Here is a 20,190-nt window from a genome sequence, read left to right as displayed (position 1 = left end):
TTGCTCCTAAAAATTAGTCTAAGCTTATTCCAATGCTCTTTATTTATTTCCAACAAGTGTTATATTTATGTCAAGCATGATGAAACCAAATTATCAAAAATATACAAGAAATTTTTGCTTTATTATGCTAATGCAACAATTGTTAATTGTAACTGTTGGTTTGATTATATAATATGAGAATGTTTCAAGTTTTTTTTCTGTTATTAACTGAGATATGATGTTAAAGGTCTCAGTTAAAATTTGTTAAAAACTTAAAGTCAAATTAAATATTCAAATTGAATGCACAAATAAAAGTATTCATTTTGAGCATAAGATTGCATAATTAAATTTAATAAAAGTGGACAGGTAGATCTTTTTTTAAATGACTAAAAAAAATGAATTTTTAATAAAGTAAAAGAAATGTTTTATTGCTGTCTATTGCTCTTTTAATTGTTTATTATCATTTGAAACAATGTACACTAATTTTTGTATAGACATACTATATTTGTATGAAGTTATTTAACATTTTCAAAAGTATAATTACATTCAATGAAAATATTGAATAGTATTTCAGTCTTATATGTATGTTTATGTATGTATTTGGTAACAGTTAACAAATATACCTACAATTCCTATTATATGTAAAAAATGGTAAAAAGAGACATATTTTTATATCCAACATTCTGTATTTTATGAAGAGTTATAGATAAATATTTTGATACAATTACTTTATATATCGAATATTTAGGCCGAATATTCCGACCTTACCATCCAAGTTACAAGTTATTATAATACAATTCATGCAATCTTTTATTCATCTCAGGAAAAATGCGCCTTATGCGCTGTACTTGGGGCAAAAAATAAAGTATAATGCCATTTGAAATTTTGTTAAATATACATATGTACACATACACGTATTCACTCATAATGCGTGACATAATTTATACTATTTTAATAACAACGACTAAACTGAAATGTATGATTTCGTCGAATGATATATTTTGGGAATAATGCATAACACATAATGCTTTTGAATTCTAACATTTCAGCCAAATTATATTATATATATATTATATATATATATATATATAATTATCCCTCCTCTAAATGAAGTTAGAAAAAATCTTAACGGAAAATTTCGTGCTGTTTGACGAGCTCTATAATCGTGTAGTAGAATCTTTTTCACAAAATGTTAATTGCACTATTTTTTGTAAATTGGAAAATTTTTTCCATGAATTAATTTCTTAAGTTATTCTGCGAATAAAAGTAGTAAGATAAAGTTATCGAATACTGAATACTTCACACGATATTTCATTTCCTCAAAAACTTATGACGCTTAAACGTTTCGTTATCACTAAAATGCAGATATGTATGCATTTATGACAAGTGAAGATATGCAAAAATATAATATATAAGATTACTATATTTGAAGAGTAACACTCTTCTATTCAAATCGAAATTTTTTATTTGTGTCTATAAGAATGTTTTGCATAAATATCCGTAGTCTAATCATAATCTAAACATCTTTTTATATATTCGTATATATTTTCCATTACATTTTTTAGTTTTCATTATTTTCTAGGATGTCGTATTCCTGATCAGATGACGCTGGCTTTATTCCTAGTTCTAAAGCTTTAACAGACTCTGTTTCCCATTCTAAAGATTTGCCATTTTGTACCCTCAAATCTTCTTTTAGGCAAATCCTAAATCATTGTTTTCTTTCATTTTAACTATGATCAGTATGCATACTTATCGGTTCTCTGTTTGGTTTGTATGCCTATTCTCGCTATGCTTGATTCCAATCTCCACGTGTAATCTGGAATATTTCTATACAATCCTATTGCCATTTCGTCCTTTTCTTACTGTCGTCACATCTCGATTCTATAAAGTAACATTGGGCTGATGAACACGTCCAAGAGATATATTCTTCTTTTCCAGGTAATGAAAAAGAGCCATCTGAAAAGAACCAGATACTTACGTATTTAGAACACTCTGCTACTTCTAACAATAGGTCCGTTTCTCCTATACTGTTAACATATAACAATCTATACTTACGCCGAGCTAATTTTCCTTCGAGTAACTTTTTAACGATTTGAAGATTTTCTTGATATCTTCATCGACAATTGCTAAAACGTCGATCACAAGTTTCACAGTCAAATGAATTTCCAGTCCCATCTTCGTTGTTTCTCAGCCAATCTCTTTCCGAATGTTCTAAGAATAAAATCAACAGCAGCGGATTAATGGCACAGTACTGTGTGTCATCTGTAACAAAGATTTTTGTTCAGCATACATTCGTATTGTTCGTAATTATTTGTTGTTTTCTCGTATATTTCCTTTATCATCTGCATCACTCCCGGCTGATTTCCACCGTTATTAGCTTATTACCAACTTGGAGACATTTATCTAATAAAAATCAAATCAGTAAATATCGCATTGAGTCTTTAATTCGTTATTAATGAGATTTGCCTAGTTACAAAGCTGTGTTATGCTACCGATATTACTAGTAGCATATCAGACTAATTTCTTCACGGTTGCAGTCTGATCTGAGAAAGGTTAACGTTAAAGTTCTTATTTCTGTATTAAGTAGCAGCGCCATCTGAAAAATATATTTAGTTTACTTTAATATTATTGGGAGAAAAGTATGTACAGGTATGAAATTATTATATTTAATACAAATGTAACAAACCTTTGAACAACAGGAAGGTTTAAATTGCTAACTAATCACGTAATTAAAAATCTACCTATAATTTTTGTCTCCTCAAAAGCTTAACCTTAAAATAATAACTGCGAATACACAAGTTGTATTAACTAAACGATGAGTAATTGGATATGTGGGTGATATCTATTGAACCTTTTGTGCTCTTGTTTATTTTAATTGGAAAGGAGATGTGTGAAAATGGCGGAATTTGATAGTAAATTAATTGGTAAAAATTATAGGGATTATGTTTCTGAGAAGGACTAAGAGTAAGGGTAGAGTAGGTTCGCGGTTGACGGGTGGTGAAGTGGTGAGTAAGGTAGGCAATAGAGTCATGAAAATGGATCTGGTGCCATATTGTGTCAAAAGTGAAAAAAGTAGTTAAATACTTTACTACTTTGATATTAACTCTAGAACAACGCTGTTACACTTTCCAAATATTTTTAACACGCGAGCAACCCGAGATAAGATATGAATATTCAAAATATTACTCAATATTCCCTAAAAATTTGTTTCTATTCCTTTTTGGATATCGTAAGAAAAGATAACCGAATAACTATTACATCCATTTAAATTTATTAAAGAAAAGGAACTATTTTACGTTAAAAAATTGTAATATTTTTCAACTTTTAAAATTTCTAATTATAAATCTAAAAAAAAATATTTCATCATTTATTTCAAATATTTCAGGTAACTAACAATAAGATACAATTTCCTTATATTAAAGACTTTGCGTTAATGAATGAAGATGTGTATCAAATTCTTTTCTTTCTATTATTTCATAAATCAGGGTACACATTAGGAAAATAGGCAAACTCAACGAATTAAAGACAAGTCCTTCTAGTTTATTAAACAAATACGACATAATCAACATAGAAAATATTTTCTGTTTGAATGAGGATAAAAACGAAGCAAAACCGAAGATTGTTCAACGATACAAAATGTTTCCATATATAGCATTCTTTCGTCTTTCTTTTTCTTCTTTCTCTTTCTTTTTTTTTTTGAGAAAGGGAAAGGAAAGAGAAAAAAGAAAAAAAGGAGGGAGTAGACATCAAATATTTGTTTAAATTGTCTTTTATATCAGAATTTAACAAAAATTGGCACTCATTATCACTAATTCGCAAAAGTATTTGGATACTTATGGAAATCTTTCATGAATAGCATATTATGCATGCTATGTAAAGCTTTTTGAAATTTAATTAGCGCTGTAATGAAGTATGACTCATTATCATCGCTATAATGGTAATGGTTTTTACTTAATACAATATGTTATGTATGTAATATCATAACATATTCGTAAAAGTTTCCTACTAACTCTAAGTGTTCAAATATTTTTATGAATTACTGTACGTTTTGTATATGCTATTTCCTTTTCATTGTCTGCCCTGCCAATTGTTATATGCTTAAAATGTGTTACTTTCTTTATTGCTTTATTTTAATGTTATTTTTACCGAAACTTTAATTTAGTTTCGAACCACAAAATTTGCTTTTAATCCGTAAATTTTCTTTAAACAGTTCTCTTTAAGAATTCTCATCAAGTTGATACAGTTTGATTTAATAACCACGATGTGTTTTTTCAGGCGCTGGCGTCAAGATGGAGCACTTTCAGGCCACCCTGGACCCAAGGAAGCAGGAGTTATTGGAGGCCCGCTTTCTCGGAGCACGGGTAAGCTATTTTTCGCCTGTACTTTTTCTTTCTCTTTTCTCTTGTTTTCTTCTGCATTGTTTCCCTTTCTGTTCATTCCTTTTGCATATTTAACAAATATTATAAGTCGATAAAAGGCAGATCATTTCAATATAATAATAATGTCTTTCGACATTATATGAGGTGGAAAAATTTGTGTGTCTTTAAAATTGAAGTGATAATTACTGAGAGCATATATTCACCATTAGGTCATAGCAAACTTATTACATATTCTGAGCAGACGAATCCGCTTTCAGGTCACAGCGACTGTTTTTGCAAACGAATACAGTGACGAATAAAAGTATTAGCAAACTGCAGATTGTCCTATGTAAATCTGTAAAATACACGATCGACCATCGAATTTCTTTCGTAAAATATATTTTTCTAATCGAAAGTTTAACTATATTACAATCTATTATCGCAACAGTGCAATAAAAATGAATAGTAAAAAATACATATTTAACGAATTGTTTTTAACGAAACATACATCAATTACAGTGAAATGTAAAGTGAAGATTTATTTCTATGTATATTTTTGCAAACGTTCACAATTCGCTGTTTGATATGAGATTCTCCGTCTCAGGTGTACCACCCTGTTACCAAGCTTGGATTATATCGTGCAGTCGAACATTTGCGAAACTTCGAGAGTTTGCAAGGGCCAGTTTCCCTTCTGATCCGCCTTGTATTCCTAGACTATGTGACGATGGTTGCACGGGTGACTTTCACGGATGTCTCGAGTCGCAATATCCGATGTAACCCTAATCTGCCTCTTGGAGCACGATATCGTATATTATGTGGAGATTAGTATATTAGTGTACAAATTAATTCGCTGCCCTTTTTATACTAAGCTTTAGACTTATTTAGAGAAAAAATAAAGTAGGTCTTAAATTTCGAAACAGTTTTCTTCGTTTTCTATACGTTTATTCCCTCCATTTAGGCAGCCAATGAATTCTATCTTAGAAAAAATAATAGTGGTTGTTTCACTATAGCGATTCATTTTCAGAAAAAGGATCACGTTATGTTGGTCGCTCGTTCGATGGTTTAAGGTCGTCGAATTAGGTTGTAAATACGGTAAAACCGCATTTATCTTTATGAATCCATTCATTTGAACGAAATTTTAGTTAGTAGCATTACGTTATAACACATAATCAGATCACATTATAACATAATAAATGCATTATTTAGTCTGAATGGACATTAATCATGTAGATACTCAAAACCCTCTCACATAATAGCAAATGACAAATGCTATCTCACATCGAATAGAGCAATCAGATAGCTTGTAATTTGTGAAATTCACTTATAGAGCTTTACACTTATATATTATTGCCAGGCCTTTTTACATTATGTATCTTCGAACTCTAATTGTAATACATAGTCAGGTGTATATATCAGGGTTGTTTATAAATTCTGCAGTTCACGTTGCACTGCATTGTATTGATGTAAAGACTGACCAGACATTTTTCTCCCAGCTTTTTTTAAGTTTTATTTTCATCGTAAATATAAAGACGAAGCATACACTATAAGTAAAAACAGACTAACAAATGAAGAGCCTCGTAACGCATAAGATAGTATATTGTCGTAAGAAGAAAAATTGAAGTCACTTCTGTAATTCGTTCGTCAAACTACCACGCTTGTAGGTTTTGTTAAATCAGATTCGTTGATACGGTGAATCGACGATAGAGAAATGACCTTGACCGGCCAACATATTTGGCTTGTACTTTTGAACTATTAACCTATTTCTGACCTCCTTTTATCTTATAACAGTGACGCGTGAGGAGACCTAAACTGTGTACAAATGTCTAACCGTAATAATACCGCCAAAGGTCGTTTTAATTTGTATTAAAATTAAAAGACACTAAGAAAAGATAAAGAAGAGATATACTATTCCATGTAAAGAAAAGCTTGTAAATCTTCAAAGCTAGCTGGAAGCTAAGAAGGCGTGATTATGGCAATAATAGGGAAACTCTTACGTGTAAATTCAACATTTATAAAAACACTGAGAACTCGCAATTTAGACGATCAATAGTTTATAAGATACTTAATGTTAAAGTTTTATAAATAATTGTAAAGCTGTATGAGCCATTCCACGTCAAATTGATCGTTTTTCTACTCGATGTACGGAATCTTATCGAAACTAAATCCAAATTTTATCCAATTGAATTTTATTCGCGTGTATATTGTAATTCATATGAAGATAGGGAGTTTGTCATTATTTTGCTGTTATCGGAATTGTTAGGAAAGATACAGATCTTCAAACTTGCCGCCTTTTGTCGAATTTTACCGAAACTATCTTCAAATAGGAATTCTTATCTTCGTAACTACTAAGTATTACGAATCTTTCTTTCTTTTTTTATTCTAGTTTCAAACGATTGCCTTAACTAATTTTTTAAAATAATATTAATGAACAAATAAGCGGTCAATTTATTCCTATACAACGCCTCATATCATTCGGTAGAGCTGTGACAACTGTGCCGAATCATGACGGATCGTATTAAATCGTATCGGGTTGTATTATGCTCCCTACAGAAGCCGAATATGCACGTCCGTTCCTTCTGCTTCTCCCCTTCTCTCGCAATTCTACTTCCTACCTACCATTAACGACACTGCTCGCCTCCGGCGGATGTTACTTGAAACGCAGCTATCGATAGTTTCGAACCTTCCTTGCTGCAGTTATCAACATATTATCAAGACTAATATTTTTCTTGTTTACTACCTGTTAAAGAAATTTACACATAGATTTTGCCGTTTCTAATCTTCTCCTGCAATTTCATTCACAAATAGATTATCAAGTATATTATATATTATAAGTTATCTTTGAGAATATCTCTTTTAATTCATATTAACATTTTATGATTCATATTGTGGTTCAGATCATAACTGATTTCATGTTTACCAAACTAGACGTTAAGATCAGGTCAGGGGATAAAGTGACAATAAATTATTGAACAAGTGTTTACACGATGCTCGTCATTAATGATGAGCACAGTTTGATGAAGTATTTTCTTAACCCTTTGCACTCGGAATTACAGTTGTGCTGATAGGATTTATTCGATATTATATGATATTTATAAAGTATCACACGTATCTTATAAATATCTAGTTTATAACGCTACATATTAGACATGAACTTTGTATCCAAGAAAATTTTCTGTCTTCTTAAAAGATATTCGCACGTGATCAATTCATGTATACATTATGGGCATTATATACAGAGCGATCTTCGAAACGGTCGCCACGATTTTTCAGACACTTCCAATGGTCCAACAAAGAAATATTTTAAATAAAAGCTAATCAATTTTCAATCGACTACAAGTTTCAATATAAGACATTTCCAAAAAATTTTTTTTTCGATAAAAGGTTAAAGCCGCCTTGTCTTTCTTAAATGACACTACGTATTTTTTACTTTATACTGTTGTAGCTGATGTTAAAACGACCTACTATACTATGACCTTGAAATGACCCGGAATCTTGAAATATCGATTTCATCAACAGAGATGTTGTCGTTAAAAGTAATTTTATTTCGATCAAATTACACATTTCAAAATGGTTAGCCTTCAACAAGAAAAATGTTAGTCATACACACAGAAGGACTCTTACGAGATGAACAACGTACAGAAATAAACGCACCTTCTTTAGTGTTGCAGTACGTTTGTGCGTCCTATTATAATAAATGCTCTAACTGTAGCTCATAATCTTGTAAACATGATTTCGAAAGATGCAGTAAATTTGTATTGATTGCTCCTACAATGCTGTTATAACGAATGTCTTGACATGCTGTTCGGATTCGGTGCTTTAGATAATCAATGTTATAAATTGCAATAGCGTAGACCATCGACTGTAGCTGACTCTACAGAAAAAGATTTAATGGGAACAAATCGAGGATAAAGGTGGTCAAGAAATAGGTCCGTAAATGCTCAACCAACGTTCTCTAAACATTTAATATCATACTAAATAAGGCATGTCTATTTCTGTAGGCTGTTTGTGCTCCTTTTGTAATATGCATATAATTAATATTTTTCGTGTTGAAGCTCATCATGTTGAAATGTGTAATGTGATGGAAATAAAATAGTTTTTAACGATATCCTTTGATGAAATCGACATTCATTCAGTATCACTTTACAGTCATAGTAACAGGTCGTTGAACTCGTTTTAACGTCCACTACAACGGTATGTAGTCAAAGCTACGTAGTGTCATTTAAAGAAGTCAACCAATTCGTGGATCACCCTGTAGATAGAAATAAAATGTAAAGTATGAAAGTGATACGATGATAAGGATTAAGGTAGGCAGCGATTGTCTTGATTTTTGCAACAAGGGACTCACGGAAGATTTTATTCTAGTGGAAAATTGATCAATTCGTTTATTCGTTTTATTACAGTGTTGTTCGAAAAGGATAAATTTCTTTCTATTGTTACCTTTTGTTTTTTTAGTAATCGTTCAGGCAATTATTTCAAAAGATACCAACCTTTAAATTATGGCTATGTTGATATGCTTGAAATAGGTATTTATGTGCCATTAAAACTAGATACGGAAATGTCGTGGAAATTTTCAGGATGATCTAATAGTTCCTTCGGATAAAGCTGTTCGATCATCAACCAGAGACATGTGACACGCAATTTCAATCCCGCATTCGCTCATATCATAATCATTCGTTCTGATTTATTGCCACGTGTCCGGCAGACGTGGTCACACAAGGGTGGTATCATCCCTTGATAAGGTAACGGTCGCGACTACAACAATCTAAAAAGACACGGTGTCCAAGAACATGGTGACATTCGATTATATACTTGACTGCTTGATTTCGTATACTTTTAATTAGATCTTGTTATGTCATATCTTGTATTTCGTAACTGTGCAAAAATTGAAAATTTTAGAGTAATTTTTACGGTTGTAAGAAGTGTGGTGTACGTATTTAATGGTTTTTCTTTAGTCTTCTCGAGAAAAAAATAGATTAAATTCTCTAATTCCGTGTGTTTCATTAACTTCTGCATAACCCTAATATTATTACGACCATAATTTATAACTATAAGAATACTTCTTCATTTATAAAATTCGACATATTCCGGAACGGTCAAGGCTTACGAATGTACACGAGTTATCCCGAACTAGACCGATCATAGGATGCCGGAGATCAGAGAGGTTAAAGGATACGCGAATCATCTCTGGGTATATCCTTTCGTGTACTTCTTCTTTTTGAAAATAAATTCGTTAGCCTATATCTTGTTCTGACTGAGTTTATTAGTTCTGTAATTTTATAATTTCAGTTACAATAAATGGTTATATTTACAAATGCAAGATGCATTTTATATTTATAACGCTCACAAAACTCATAAAATATGCAAATAATTTGGCAATCTTAAATTAGATTTTAACACATTCAAATAATACGCATGTACATAAAATAATTGCGCTATATGATAATGTATTAGATCGATGAAATTGGACGAAATTCATTAAAAAATTAAGAATTGCGGAAATGAATAATAAAAATTTAAAAGAGGAAATTATGTTAAGTTAATATAAAACACGAAGGTCATATAATAGTTCGTCATCATACGACTTATCAAAAATTAAAGCAAGAAGGTATCTTTTTCATAGTAAAAGTATAATGGGTTAGATTGATTCGTAACCAACAGTCTTAGCGAGGGAGATTCATGAAAACAAGCAAGTTGCTGGTGCATGTCCCCCGTATTGATCCTTTCGATAGTAAGTAGGTACTACGCACATTGCATGGAAGGTTTATACATACCTACCTACCAACCTTGAGAACCAAACACGTATAGATAGACCTGTGTTCAACGATCCTAGAACCTTTTCGAGTTTCAAAAGCTTGTAACTTCGTCCTGTCTTGTATCAGTGATATTTCAGTTTTCTTCTCGATGACTATTGTGTTTACATACTGATCTACTCTGCAAAACTGGTATCGTAATGTATTCTTCACGAATTACTATCTCATATTTACTGGTTCTCATACGTATCTGATATTAAAACTTTAAATTGAACTTCACATCGTTAATAATCGGATTATTCTAATTTATCATATTATAAATACTTATCGAACCTTTAAAATTCAAGTCTAGAAGACTACAAAATTTATTGCGTACAAAATAATTATCCTAGTTCATTTAATTTGAAAATCGATATGCGTAACGGTTTTGAAGAAAGTGACTTGTCACACTTTATGTATTTCAATCTATATACTGTGTATTGTTAATACACTCAAGTAGCCTTACCACAAATACCTTAGCAATCAAAAGATATATGTAATTTTTATAGCATAAACACCCCTTATTAAAATTACAAAATTTTAAGTTCCCTTTCCTTCAATTCAATCAAGTAAATGTCATAAAGATTTAAAATTTGTAATAAGAATTTTTTACTTAAATTATATACAGGCTGTTTTAAGTTTTTTTAGCAAAACGTTGCCAGTATTTTATGGATATAAATAAGAAAAAATGTTATGTAAACATAGATTCAGAGCTATATTAAATAATTGCTAAAGAAATACGAAAGGACTAAAGGTCGACAATATCACTCGTTTTCTCACTACTAAAGTAGACTTTTATGTGCGACTAAATCTGGAAAAAAGGATTTAACTCTGAATTACTTCAACATGCTTTTTATTAAACCATGCTAACTTTTGCTTGGTCTAATACTGGATATCCGGTAGATACGATAAAATTTGTAGAAGTGAAAGATATCTACTTTGATTTTGATATTAACAATAAGTAAGTAGTTTATGCTCAGATTCATTTGAAATGTGCGCAACTTGATTTCCAAAAAATGTAGTATTATATTTTCTCTATTTTTTCACAAAAAATCATCTACTAGGATTTAAAGAAAAGATTCGTATAAAAGTATTCACTTTGATCATCTATTTTAGAAACGGATATTTGGGATTTTGTAATTTTAATAAAAGATTAGTTAATAAGATTCAGGTATATAATTTATTAATTTTTAGTATAACAGTTCATGATATTCTGCTGTTGATGAAGCTTAGTAAGATATTGAAGAAACACGGTGATATGCTCCAAATTTTATTTTGAAAACACGTGATTCACTATAGTTAATTTTAACTTTATATCATTATAAGTGTTCTAATCTTATTTGATGTTAAATCGGTAATGTTGGTAACGACATGAAAATGATAAGAGTACTCGCAAAGACCCAAACCGAGTAACACAAAAATACACAGAATGTCAGATTTATTTTATACTTCATCTATGATACAACACGGAAAAGGGGGCGACACCTAAAATTCAACCCGCAATCTACATTACCGTCCGCATCTAGCGTCACATTGGACACCTTTCGCCGACTGTTGATACGTTGATATCTGTGCATACAAGAAAAATAGACATATGCATGTATGTACATATTTCCTTTTTCTTCCATCATTACATCATTCGTCTGTCTTCTTATTGTTAACTTCTAATTTTATCTATTTGTTTCTTTTATACGTTTTATTCTTGTCTACATAGTCACTTGTTTCATTTTTCTAGCATTTAAATACATATTTAAATAATTATTCACATGCATAAGTATTTATAAGCTTTATTTATTATAATTTTATTATAAATTGTTGTCTTTAAATCTTTTTGGAATTAGTCCTCTTCAAATTATTTCATTGATTACTGTAGTTGAAAGAAGATATCATGAAAATAGCAGCATATATCTGTTATACGTACACTATAGTTAAGTAATTTAAAATACAATCTTTGAATACAATCATTTAGTTCCTTTTTGATTTCTTCAATTGCAATTATTTTCTGAAAATGCGTCCATTTTTTATACGAATAAAAAATTTTAACAAATGTTAAAGAAATTCGAAGAGAAGTGCGTTGCATATAAAGTTCTAAAAAATTATTCGGTACATTAGTTATTTAGTGTTAACAGAATTTTCAGAGTTACCACATCGTTGTGAGTTTCTAGTGAATTCCCTATGAAAGTTTATAAGTTCTGTAATTTCTGAGAGATTTCCTATATATTTACCGATAATAACGGATAATTTTTCTATATTAAATAGTATATCAAAACACTTGTCTCCACTATCTCTTCAGTAATGTGTACTTTAACTGTATTAATCGAGTAAGAAAATAGAAGAAAAATCTTTAAAATATAACTTTATTGCAATCTATAACATTTTGTTCAAAATTACTAATCGACAAGGAAACAGATTTTGACCGTAATAAAGAGGTCGCTACCAACAACCATCTAGTGCCACGTAGAAGAACTAGAGCATTCGATCGTTACTGATCTTCCTAGTTTAGTATTTGGTTAAGGTTCATATATTTGAGCCCCACCCTAAGTTTTATTTTAAATATCATACATAATATAACAAATAAATCATGCTGTATAAATCACTAATAAAATTTTGCATCAGTTTTATATAAAGTTATCACAGTAATTATACTTAAAAAATTGATAAAATATCATTCTTTTATCATCGATATTAAAAAAAGAAAATAATGTGATATATCAAAGTACACGTTGATCTTTTATCAAAGACACTTTTTTTAATTCCATATATATTTATTATACTATATAAATATATATATATATATTTATATAGTATAATAAATAATAATATAATAAAATAATAATATAATTCCAATATATATCTGTATATATGTATGTATATAAAACAATTTTATTACTGCACAATAATTTTTAACGTATAATAAACATAGTGTGTATATATATATATTTAAATCATGAACATAGGAATTTATGTTCAAGTTTATATTAATACTTACAGATAAAATTATAAATATAGATAAATATATCATAACTAATAAATGAAAATTTAGAAAAAACTATTGAAAGTGGACCTGATAACCGGGTCATCCTCTAATCAGAAATTTCTATAATCATAAAATTAACAGTTAACTTAAAAACAAATCAATCTAACTCAATAAGTCAGTTCTTCCAAATATAAATATGATATAATTTATTTTCAGCAGAAATAAAACAACGCACTAAAAAATATAACATTTATAAGTAAAGAAATTATTGCATCTAAGAGATTGAAAATTTAAGTAACGAGTTAACTCGACTTTTCCGGTTGGCAGGGTAACGAAGAATTCGTTTCATAACGAAATGATTCGAAGTACACAAAAGCATTCTAAGAAAGATTTTTCGTGATTTAAATATCAAATTACTTGAATTAGCAGCACAAAATCTGGATTTGAATCCAATTAACAACTTGCGAAATTTATTGAATGTTAAGGTTTCATTACATTTGACAGAATATATTTTTGAAGACTCATTACCTACTCATTACTTGAAAATATTATGAATTAAATTTAAATATGTAAGGCTACAGATATTCTCATTGAATTATGTTAATAATTATTTCCATCAATTGTCTATCTAGTTTTTTTACTTGGCCTTATATACAACTCATTTATGAGTATTACTTGCGAATATTTGCAGAAAAGTTACGAAAAGATACATAGTTTTGAAAAAATATTGGAAAGTCATTAAAAATATAAGAATTATCAGTCATTTTGAACCTTATTTGAACACGTTACGTTTTTTGGGTCATTTTAGACTCATCATGTTTGCTATCATTAAATTAAGTATTTTTTAATTATTATTTAATAATCTGCGAGATCGATTATCACATTTTCCATGAGATTATGTAGCTATTATTTTTACAAGTAATCAATACTTTCAAATATTTAATTGTTTTACTTTTGCTTTCAGTAATTTAGATTTAGGAAAAGAATGCTACTTATTTTTATAACCTATTGTTTATCAGAGAGAGAGAGAGAGAGAGAGAGAGAGAGAGAGAGAGAGAGAGAGAGAGAGTGTGTGTGTGTGTGTGTGTGTGTGTGTGTGTGTGTGTGTGTGTTATGACAGTTTCACGCTTCCCTCGTTTTCGTAGATACATTATGTAATCTATATTCTCGTGATATATTTAATGAAAATACTATTACTCATTGCATGCATTACATAATCCCATTTATTAATTGAATTCTATGTTGCAATAGGACTGCGTAATTTCAGAAAAATGCGTGGTATCAGTCTTTCAAAAAATTATCTTGCAACTTGGAAATAGTCTCGGTGGTTTCGAAAGAGTTAAAATGTATGAAAGATATTGTAAACAACGGAATAAGTAAAAGTTAGTTAAAGTCTGGAATATACGTGGCAAGACTTTTAACCCCAATCTAGATTAAAAATTGTTTGTATCATTTTATCAATAACTCTTAACAACTTTGATTTATTATAAAATCAAAATTTATGTATTATAAAATGTATTATAAAGCAAAAAATTTCAAAATTATATTAAAGTATCTAGCTATCGTTAATTATCATTTAAAATAATACATTGAATAGTACACCATCAGGAAGGTAACAAACAGCATTTAAAAGCGGTTATGAAAATATTTTAAAAATTAAATAAATAAACAAATAAGCATGTTGAAAATTTAAAATTAATAAAAATATTCGGTAACGATTGCGCTATATTTAAAAGGATATTTTAACCCGAGCAAAATGATGAGAACTCGTAGTGTGCAATGCGCACACGCCGTTTACACGGGGCACCGGAACATACCTAGCTTTTCCTGAAACGGTGTACACAGAAAACCGCGTGGCTGTGAACAGTGAGCAAAGCGCAAGCCAAGGCAACGAGGCAACGCCGCGTGGCCGACCAGCTGATCGGCCAGAGACATGCGACTACACGGGGCAGAGAGGGAGAATCGTGCGCGACTGGGCTAATGAGCGTGCGACCTATTGGGAGTTCATTGGAGGGGGCTAAGGCAACACATGGAGGGGAAAACAGTGGTTCCTTCCATGAAAGAGTGGGGGTAGTCATTGCTGTGTTGCCGTCACGTCGAACATTGCTGGCTGTTGTCGCCACTGTTTTCTACAATCGAATGGCATTGCAAGGTCTAGGAGCTAAACGTGTATCTACCTTCACTTTATTTTTTTTACGTTAATGTGCTCTTGAGCTCTTTCCTATTTTTCATGCTTATATTTATGTCAAGATGTCTATACATGTCACGTGTACCTCCTAAATTGTTAAAATTTAATATCGAAGAGGAAGTTTATAATATTTAGAAATATTATGACATTTTATCAAAACATTTATTTTATTTGAAAGGTATCGAGACTACTTAGAAATCAAAATATTTTTTCGAATATCTAGTAATCCCCTTATTCATTATGCTAATCGTATATTTATACTAATCTTTTAACCAAATGTTAGATTAATTATGCAATTAGCTATGTGATAAAATAATCGAAACATCTTTTAAAGATATACTATATTATTGTATTATCGAAATATTCTTGTTAAACCACATTAATTTATGAATTTCTTGAGTTTAATAGTTTTATTACAAATCTGATTATTACAAAGAATCACGTATGCTTAAATCTAATATCGAACACATGGTGAAAATTCTTCAACGCAAATTCTAATTCGAGAAAGCGCATTTTTGAGAACGAACTGTACGTTCGTTAAGTAAATATGCTAGAACTATTCAGTACATACATCGAGAAATGGAAACACTGCGTTGATGCGATGTTGTCACAGTATCCGAAATATTGCAACGTTGCTCCTTGTCTGAGTATCGCATCGATAGTATGAGGTACATACTTCTATTTCGTCGTCTTGTTCAACTGTGCCGTCAGAAAACAGAAGACACGCATAAACGCTGACACTATTTTAGTAATGATTTCCGCACTTCGATATTTCGTAATTTTATCAAAGTTCGCAATAAAAGTGATAACAATAACAAAAGTGATATAATCTCAAATCACGATATCAAGTGCGCACAATATCAAGTTGTGTATAGCGAAATAACAATAACATATTAAATTACAAAAAAAAATGTATCATAGTAATCACAGATATGCGAATATAAAATCGCTCAAAAACATTCTTCTAACTATGAACACACAAATAAGATATCACAACCATTTTTAATCGACAAATTGTACTGATAATGTATCCAGATGTGAGCAATTAGTAAACGATCGTAAAAATAAAATGAAAACTAAACACTATGATAAATAGCATAGAACTGCACTGTAACACTGTAAAAACGCGATTACATAGCAAGAAACGCTGCGTGATTCAACCTAAACCTATTATGCGTTCTCGCCAGGTCGCCGGTCTGACCAGTTATGTTCGTTCGTCGAGCCGTCATCTCATACGTACGCTTCGTTCTTTCAATCCCCACCACTAGGTCTACATCTCGCTAATACGCCCTCGCACTGGCTGAAACACACGTCGGCACGGCGTATTTCAGGAGCGTAACTAGTAAAATCACTGTGAGGGCGCTCTGTTCTTCTGATTCCGAGGCAGGTGCCACTCTCAATACACGATACTTAATACGACTATGCAAGTCAGTACAAGATCCTACGAAATAAAACAATGTTGCAGCTAACTTCAAGCGTGCTTCGACAGGTTTATATATACGCATTAGGTATGTACTTTTGCCAGCATTAAGAATCTCGACATTTCATTATTACGATACCGAAATTTTATTGAGAAATTTGTATGCCGTCGGAAGAATTTTTCAAATGCTTAGTGGTTTTCAAATATGTTATAGTATAATGATACATGTAAAAAATTTCTTAACATAATTTTTAAAATCCTATATCTATTATAAGAACAATAATATAATAATTAAATAAGCGAAGAATGAAAATGAGGAGGAAGTAATAAATAATATGTATTTATGCACAGGCATATTGTATTATATATAAAATAGTACTACGTCGCCGTAATATATACAGTTTAATGCCTAATTTTGATTTATGTTAGCGACATTAAAAAATGAACATATGCGTATATTTACTTCGAAAAAAACATTTTGTTCTATATTTCTTAGATACATAGTGAATATTTATTACATAGACGTATCTGATTTGGTCGATACATAAAATTGAACACCTAATACTGTAATGTATTTGACTGTACGACACAACGTCACAAGGCAAATTACTGATCACGTATAGGGTACAGCACACCCTTTGCACGCCGTAGTGGCACAGCTACACTTCGCCACATCGATTTTACCGGCTCGCTTGCACTCACACTCGGTCGACCCGTTCACTGAAGGAATGTCTCATATGCCTCCCTCCGACTCCCTTTTCCTCCCCTTTACCTCTCCTGACCCTACCCCTACAAAACCTCTCCGTCACTCAGTTAGCTCTCTTTCTAACTTGTCCTCCGTCCCTTTCCACCAAGCTCGCCAACTTCTGCTTGCCTCCTCCTCCTCCTTCTCCTCCTCCTCTCCTCTTCTCTGCTTCCTCTCGCAGGTCTCTCGATCTCACTTGGTTTCCCTCTCGCACTCCGGCAATTTCTCTCTTTCTCTCTTCCCTGTCTGTTGTGATCGTTGGGCAGTAGCGCCGTCGCGGGGAGGTGGAGGTTGCACCTTTTGCCGCATCTCGGAATCTCGCGCGTTGCTCATTTGCCGTACATAGGAGAGGAGAAGAGAGGCAAGGAAAGCGGGAGTGCGAGAGCAGCCAAGAAAGAGAGAAAGAGAAACCTCCGCTAGGTAGTAGTATGCGAACAGTACGGTGGTCGGACAGTTCCAGTTCCGTTTCGATTAGGCGAGACTACGCTGGGGTTTTTGGCTCGCTTGTGGCCCGTGAAACGTACGCGTAATGCCGTTTATCGTGGCCATTGACGGCACTTGGTGCTGCTGCTGGTGCTGTTGCTGTTTACCCGGCGCGCTAACTGCACGCCGCTTTTACAAGAGGAACTGCATAGTTGAAGAAGATACGAAGTGAACCAACTTCGTGAGTGTTCAAAGGATAGCTTACGTGTGGCGTTTGGATCGTTCGATACGACTTGGTGATTATGCTCATAGAAGGGTCAAGTCGTGAGGCATAGAGGAGTGTACTGTAAAATCCGCATGTCCCGATTCACTGGGTTCGTATATGTTACTACTTCCCATGTAACCTCCTTGCTTACGCACACTAACGCAAGCGCACATAGCAAAGCTAACTTAAAGGCAAATCGCTGCCGGAGAAACGATTCCCCGGCCCTCTAGCCCAGTTCCGGGCACAGACATTGATCCATCGATAAGGAAGTTTCCTATCTTTTGTTGGATTGCTGGCATGTTCAGTAAAGTGCAAGAAAGTGAAACGAATCACCCGTAAGCCATAAAATCCTTACCTTCGTAATTCATCGTTATCCTAATTTAGATACACATAAGTTTTCTGCATTGCAATAGGCATAGGTTTCGGTATTTGTAACCTATGTGTGACTGTAATTTAAATCGAATTTCGATTCTTCATCTTCTTACTTCTACTTCGTAGTATTTGTGATGAAGTAAGGATGAGCGTATACCATGAGTATTACGTTAAAGCTTCACACGTCCGCTGTTATTTTCAAACAATCTTGTTACTCTATAATCTCATGAAGGAAATTATATTTATTCATATACTACGATTGTACATATCTCCTTACACTTGTTTCCCTAAAATTCAATACGATTTTAGACATTTAAATAAAATTTGAACATAAGTTTTAATTTCTAATAGTTCGAAGACAAGTGATATTTTCATAAAAATTGTGCTTTTATTTTTTATTATTTATATCTTGATTTTAATTAATTATTAATACAATACGCTTTTAAGTACATACAGTTTTAATATATTTCAATTAATTTAAGTATTCAAGGATATTATTATTGTTGCTTTGTTTATATGCTTTATTTGGCTCTTTCTCTTCACTTTGATAAAATCTAAAAAATCTCATATGAAGATAGCAAAGCATTACATTTTCAATAAGATGAAAACATACCTATATAAGTAGAATGCGAGTGTTTCGTTTATTCAATAAATATATTGCAATTTTGTGATACTCAAGTTTACATGCTCTTGCTTATATTTACGATTATCATACTAATATATTATATATCAAATGCGTACACATTTAATGATTAATGAACAATATGAATTTGAGTAAATCTGAAATTTTGAAGTATGAAAGAAATACTTCTAATACTGGCGAATAAAATGAAGATGACAGAAGTGTAACCTTATAAACGATTCATCTATATTTACAATGCCTTGTGGCAGCGATACCTTTAATTATAATAACGTGTGCACATCAGTGACAGAGCGTGGAATTCGAACGTGTGCGTTCCGCCTGGCAAACGCGCAAACGCGTGACCGCGTCCATGAGAACTTACCATTAATCCGGGTTCTTAACCGCGCGCGGAGTAAACGTGGCTGACACGCCGCCGATGATAATAATAAGAGTGCGTAATTTATCGAAGAATCGACGTCACAAATCGGATGACGTATGTGTCGTCGCGGTTATCGTTGTTGTTCATTGAAGGCAGTTTGCCTGGCGGCTACATTTGGTGCGTATGCAGAAAAGTATGTACGATAGGAAAGTCAGTTAACTATCCGACCTGACCAGAGTTCGGATGTGAAACAGTGAGTAAAACTGCCCCCTTGCGGAGCGCGTCCGTGGTTCCCAATCTAACCACTCCTCTGCCATCGAGTTCTTACCTCCTACCCCCCTTCTGTATCTCCCATTCTCTCTGTTTCTCTACTTCCACCCCCTCTCCATTTTCCATCGCCTTTCCTCTTACCTCTTCTATAGCTCCGTAACTCCCTGCCCTTCCGTCGTTCCCCTCTGTTAGGGTCCTCCATTTTGTCGTGATTCCTCTAGCTCTAAACATATATTGGACATTTTGTTCATACTGTACTATTGTCATTTACATACAAATTGTGCGCGAAACCGTGCCTATGGTTGACATACTGTCTATTAGCTCAAATAGCAAATACGACTATGGGGCTCCACCATAGGCTATCCTGGAAGGTGTCACTTCTCTCTCTTTCTCTCCTGTACTG

The 20,190-nt window shown here is 32.3% G+C and overlaps 1 protein-coding gene and 1 long non-coding RNA gene across 18 annotated transcripts in view; one reads left to right on the top strand and one right to left on the bottom strand.

Annotated features, from left to right (window-relative positions):
* The window catches only part of LOC122566179 (serine/threonine-protein kinase tousled-like 2), a 31,087-nt gene that overhangs the window by 3,405 nt on the left and 7,492 nt on the right, over nucleotides 1-20,190 (top strand). For 7 of the 15 annotated variants that reach the window (XM_043723056.1, XM_043723054.1, XM_043723061.1 and 4 more), the window contains one exon: nucleotides 4,255-4,340. In XM_043723056.1, the coding sequence (XP_043578991.1) occupies nucleotides 4,255-4,340 (86 nt within the window). Of the gene's footprint in view, nucleotides 1-4,254; nucleotides 4,341-16,670; nucleotides 16,800-17,991; nucleotides 18,254-19,546; nucleotides 19,771-19,890; nucleotides 20,185-20,190 lie in introns of those variants that run through there. The other 8 variants (XM_043723069.1, XM_043723067.1, XM_043723063.1 and 5 more) reach the window with 8 other exon arrangements.
* LOC122566181 lies at nucleotides 384-17,244 on the bottom strand. 3 transcript variants are annotated; one of them, XR_006316425.1, is made up of 5 exons: nucleotides 17,230-17,244; nucleotides 15,863-16,732; nucleotides 2,270-2,575; nucleotides 2,035-2,190; nucleotides 471-1,935 (listed from the first exon to the last, which is right to left on the bottom strand). It is a non-coding gene; the product is annotated as an uncharacterized LOC122566181 (long non-coding RNA). The 3 variants fall into 3 exon arrangements; XR_006316426.1 differs by lacking the exons at nucleotides 15,863-16,732; nucleotides 17,230-17,244 and adding an exon at nucleotides 2,666-4,253 and having other exon boundaries at nucleotides 384-1,935; XR_006316424.1 differs by lacking the exons at nucleotides 15,863-16,732; nucleotides 17,230-17,244 and having other exon boundaries at nucleotides 386-1,935; nucleotides 2,270-4,253.

The sequence above is a fragment of the Bombus pyrosoma genome, linkage group LG3 (assembly GCF_014825855.1).
Source record: "Bombus pyrosoma isolate SC7728 linkage group LG3, ASM1482585v1, whole genome shotgun sequence".
NCBI lineage: Eukaryota > Metazoa > Arthropoda > Insecta > Hymenoptera > Apidae > Bombus > Bombus pyrosoma.
The sequence above is the reverse complement of the archived record's forward strand: the minus strand, read 5'-3'. Positions and strand labels throughout refer to the sequence as shown.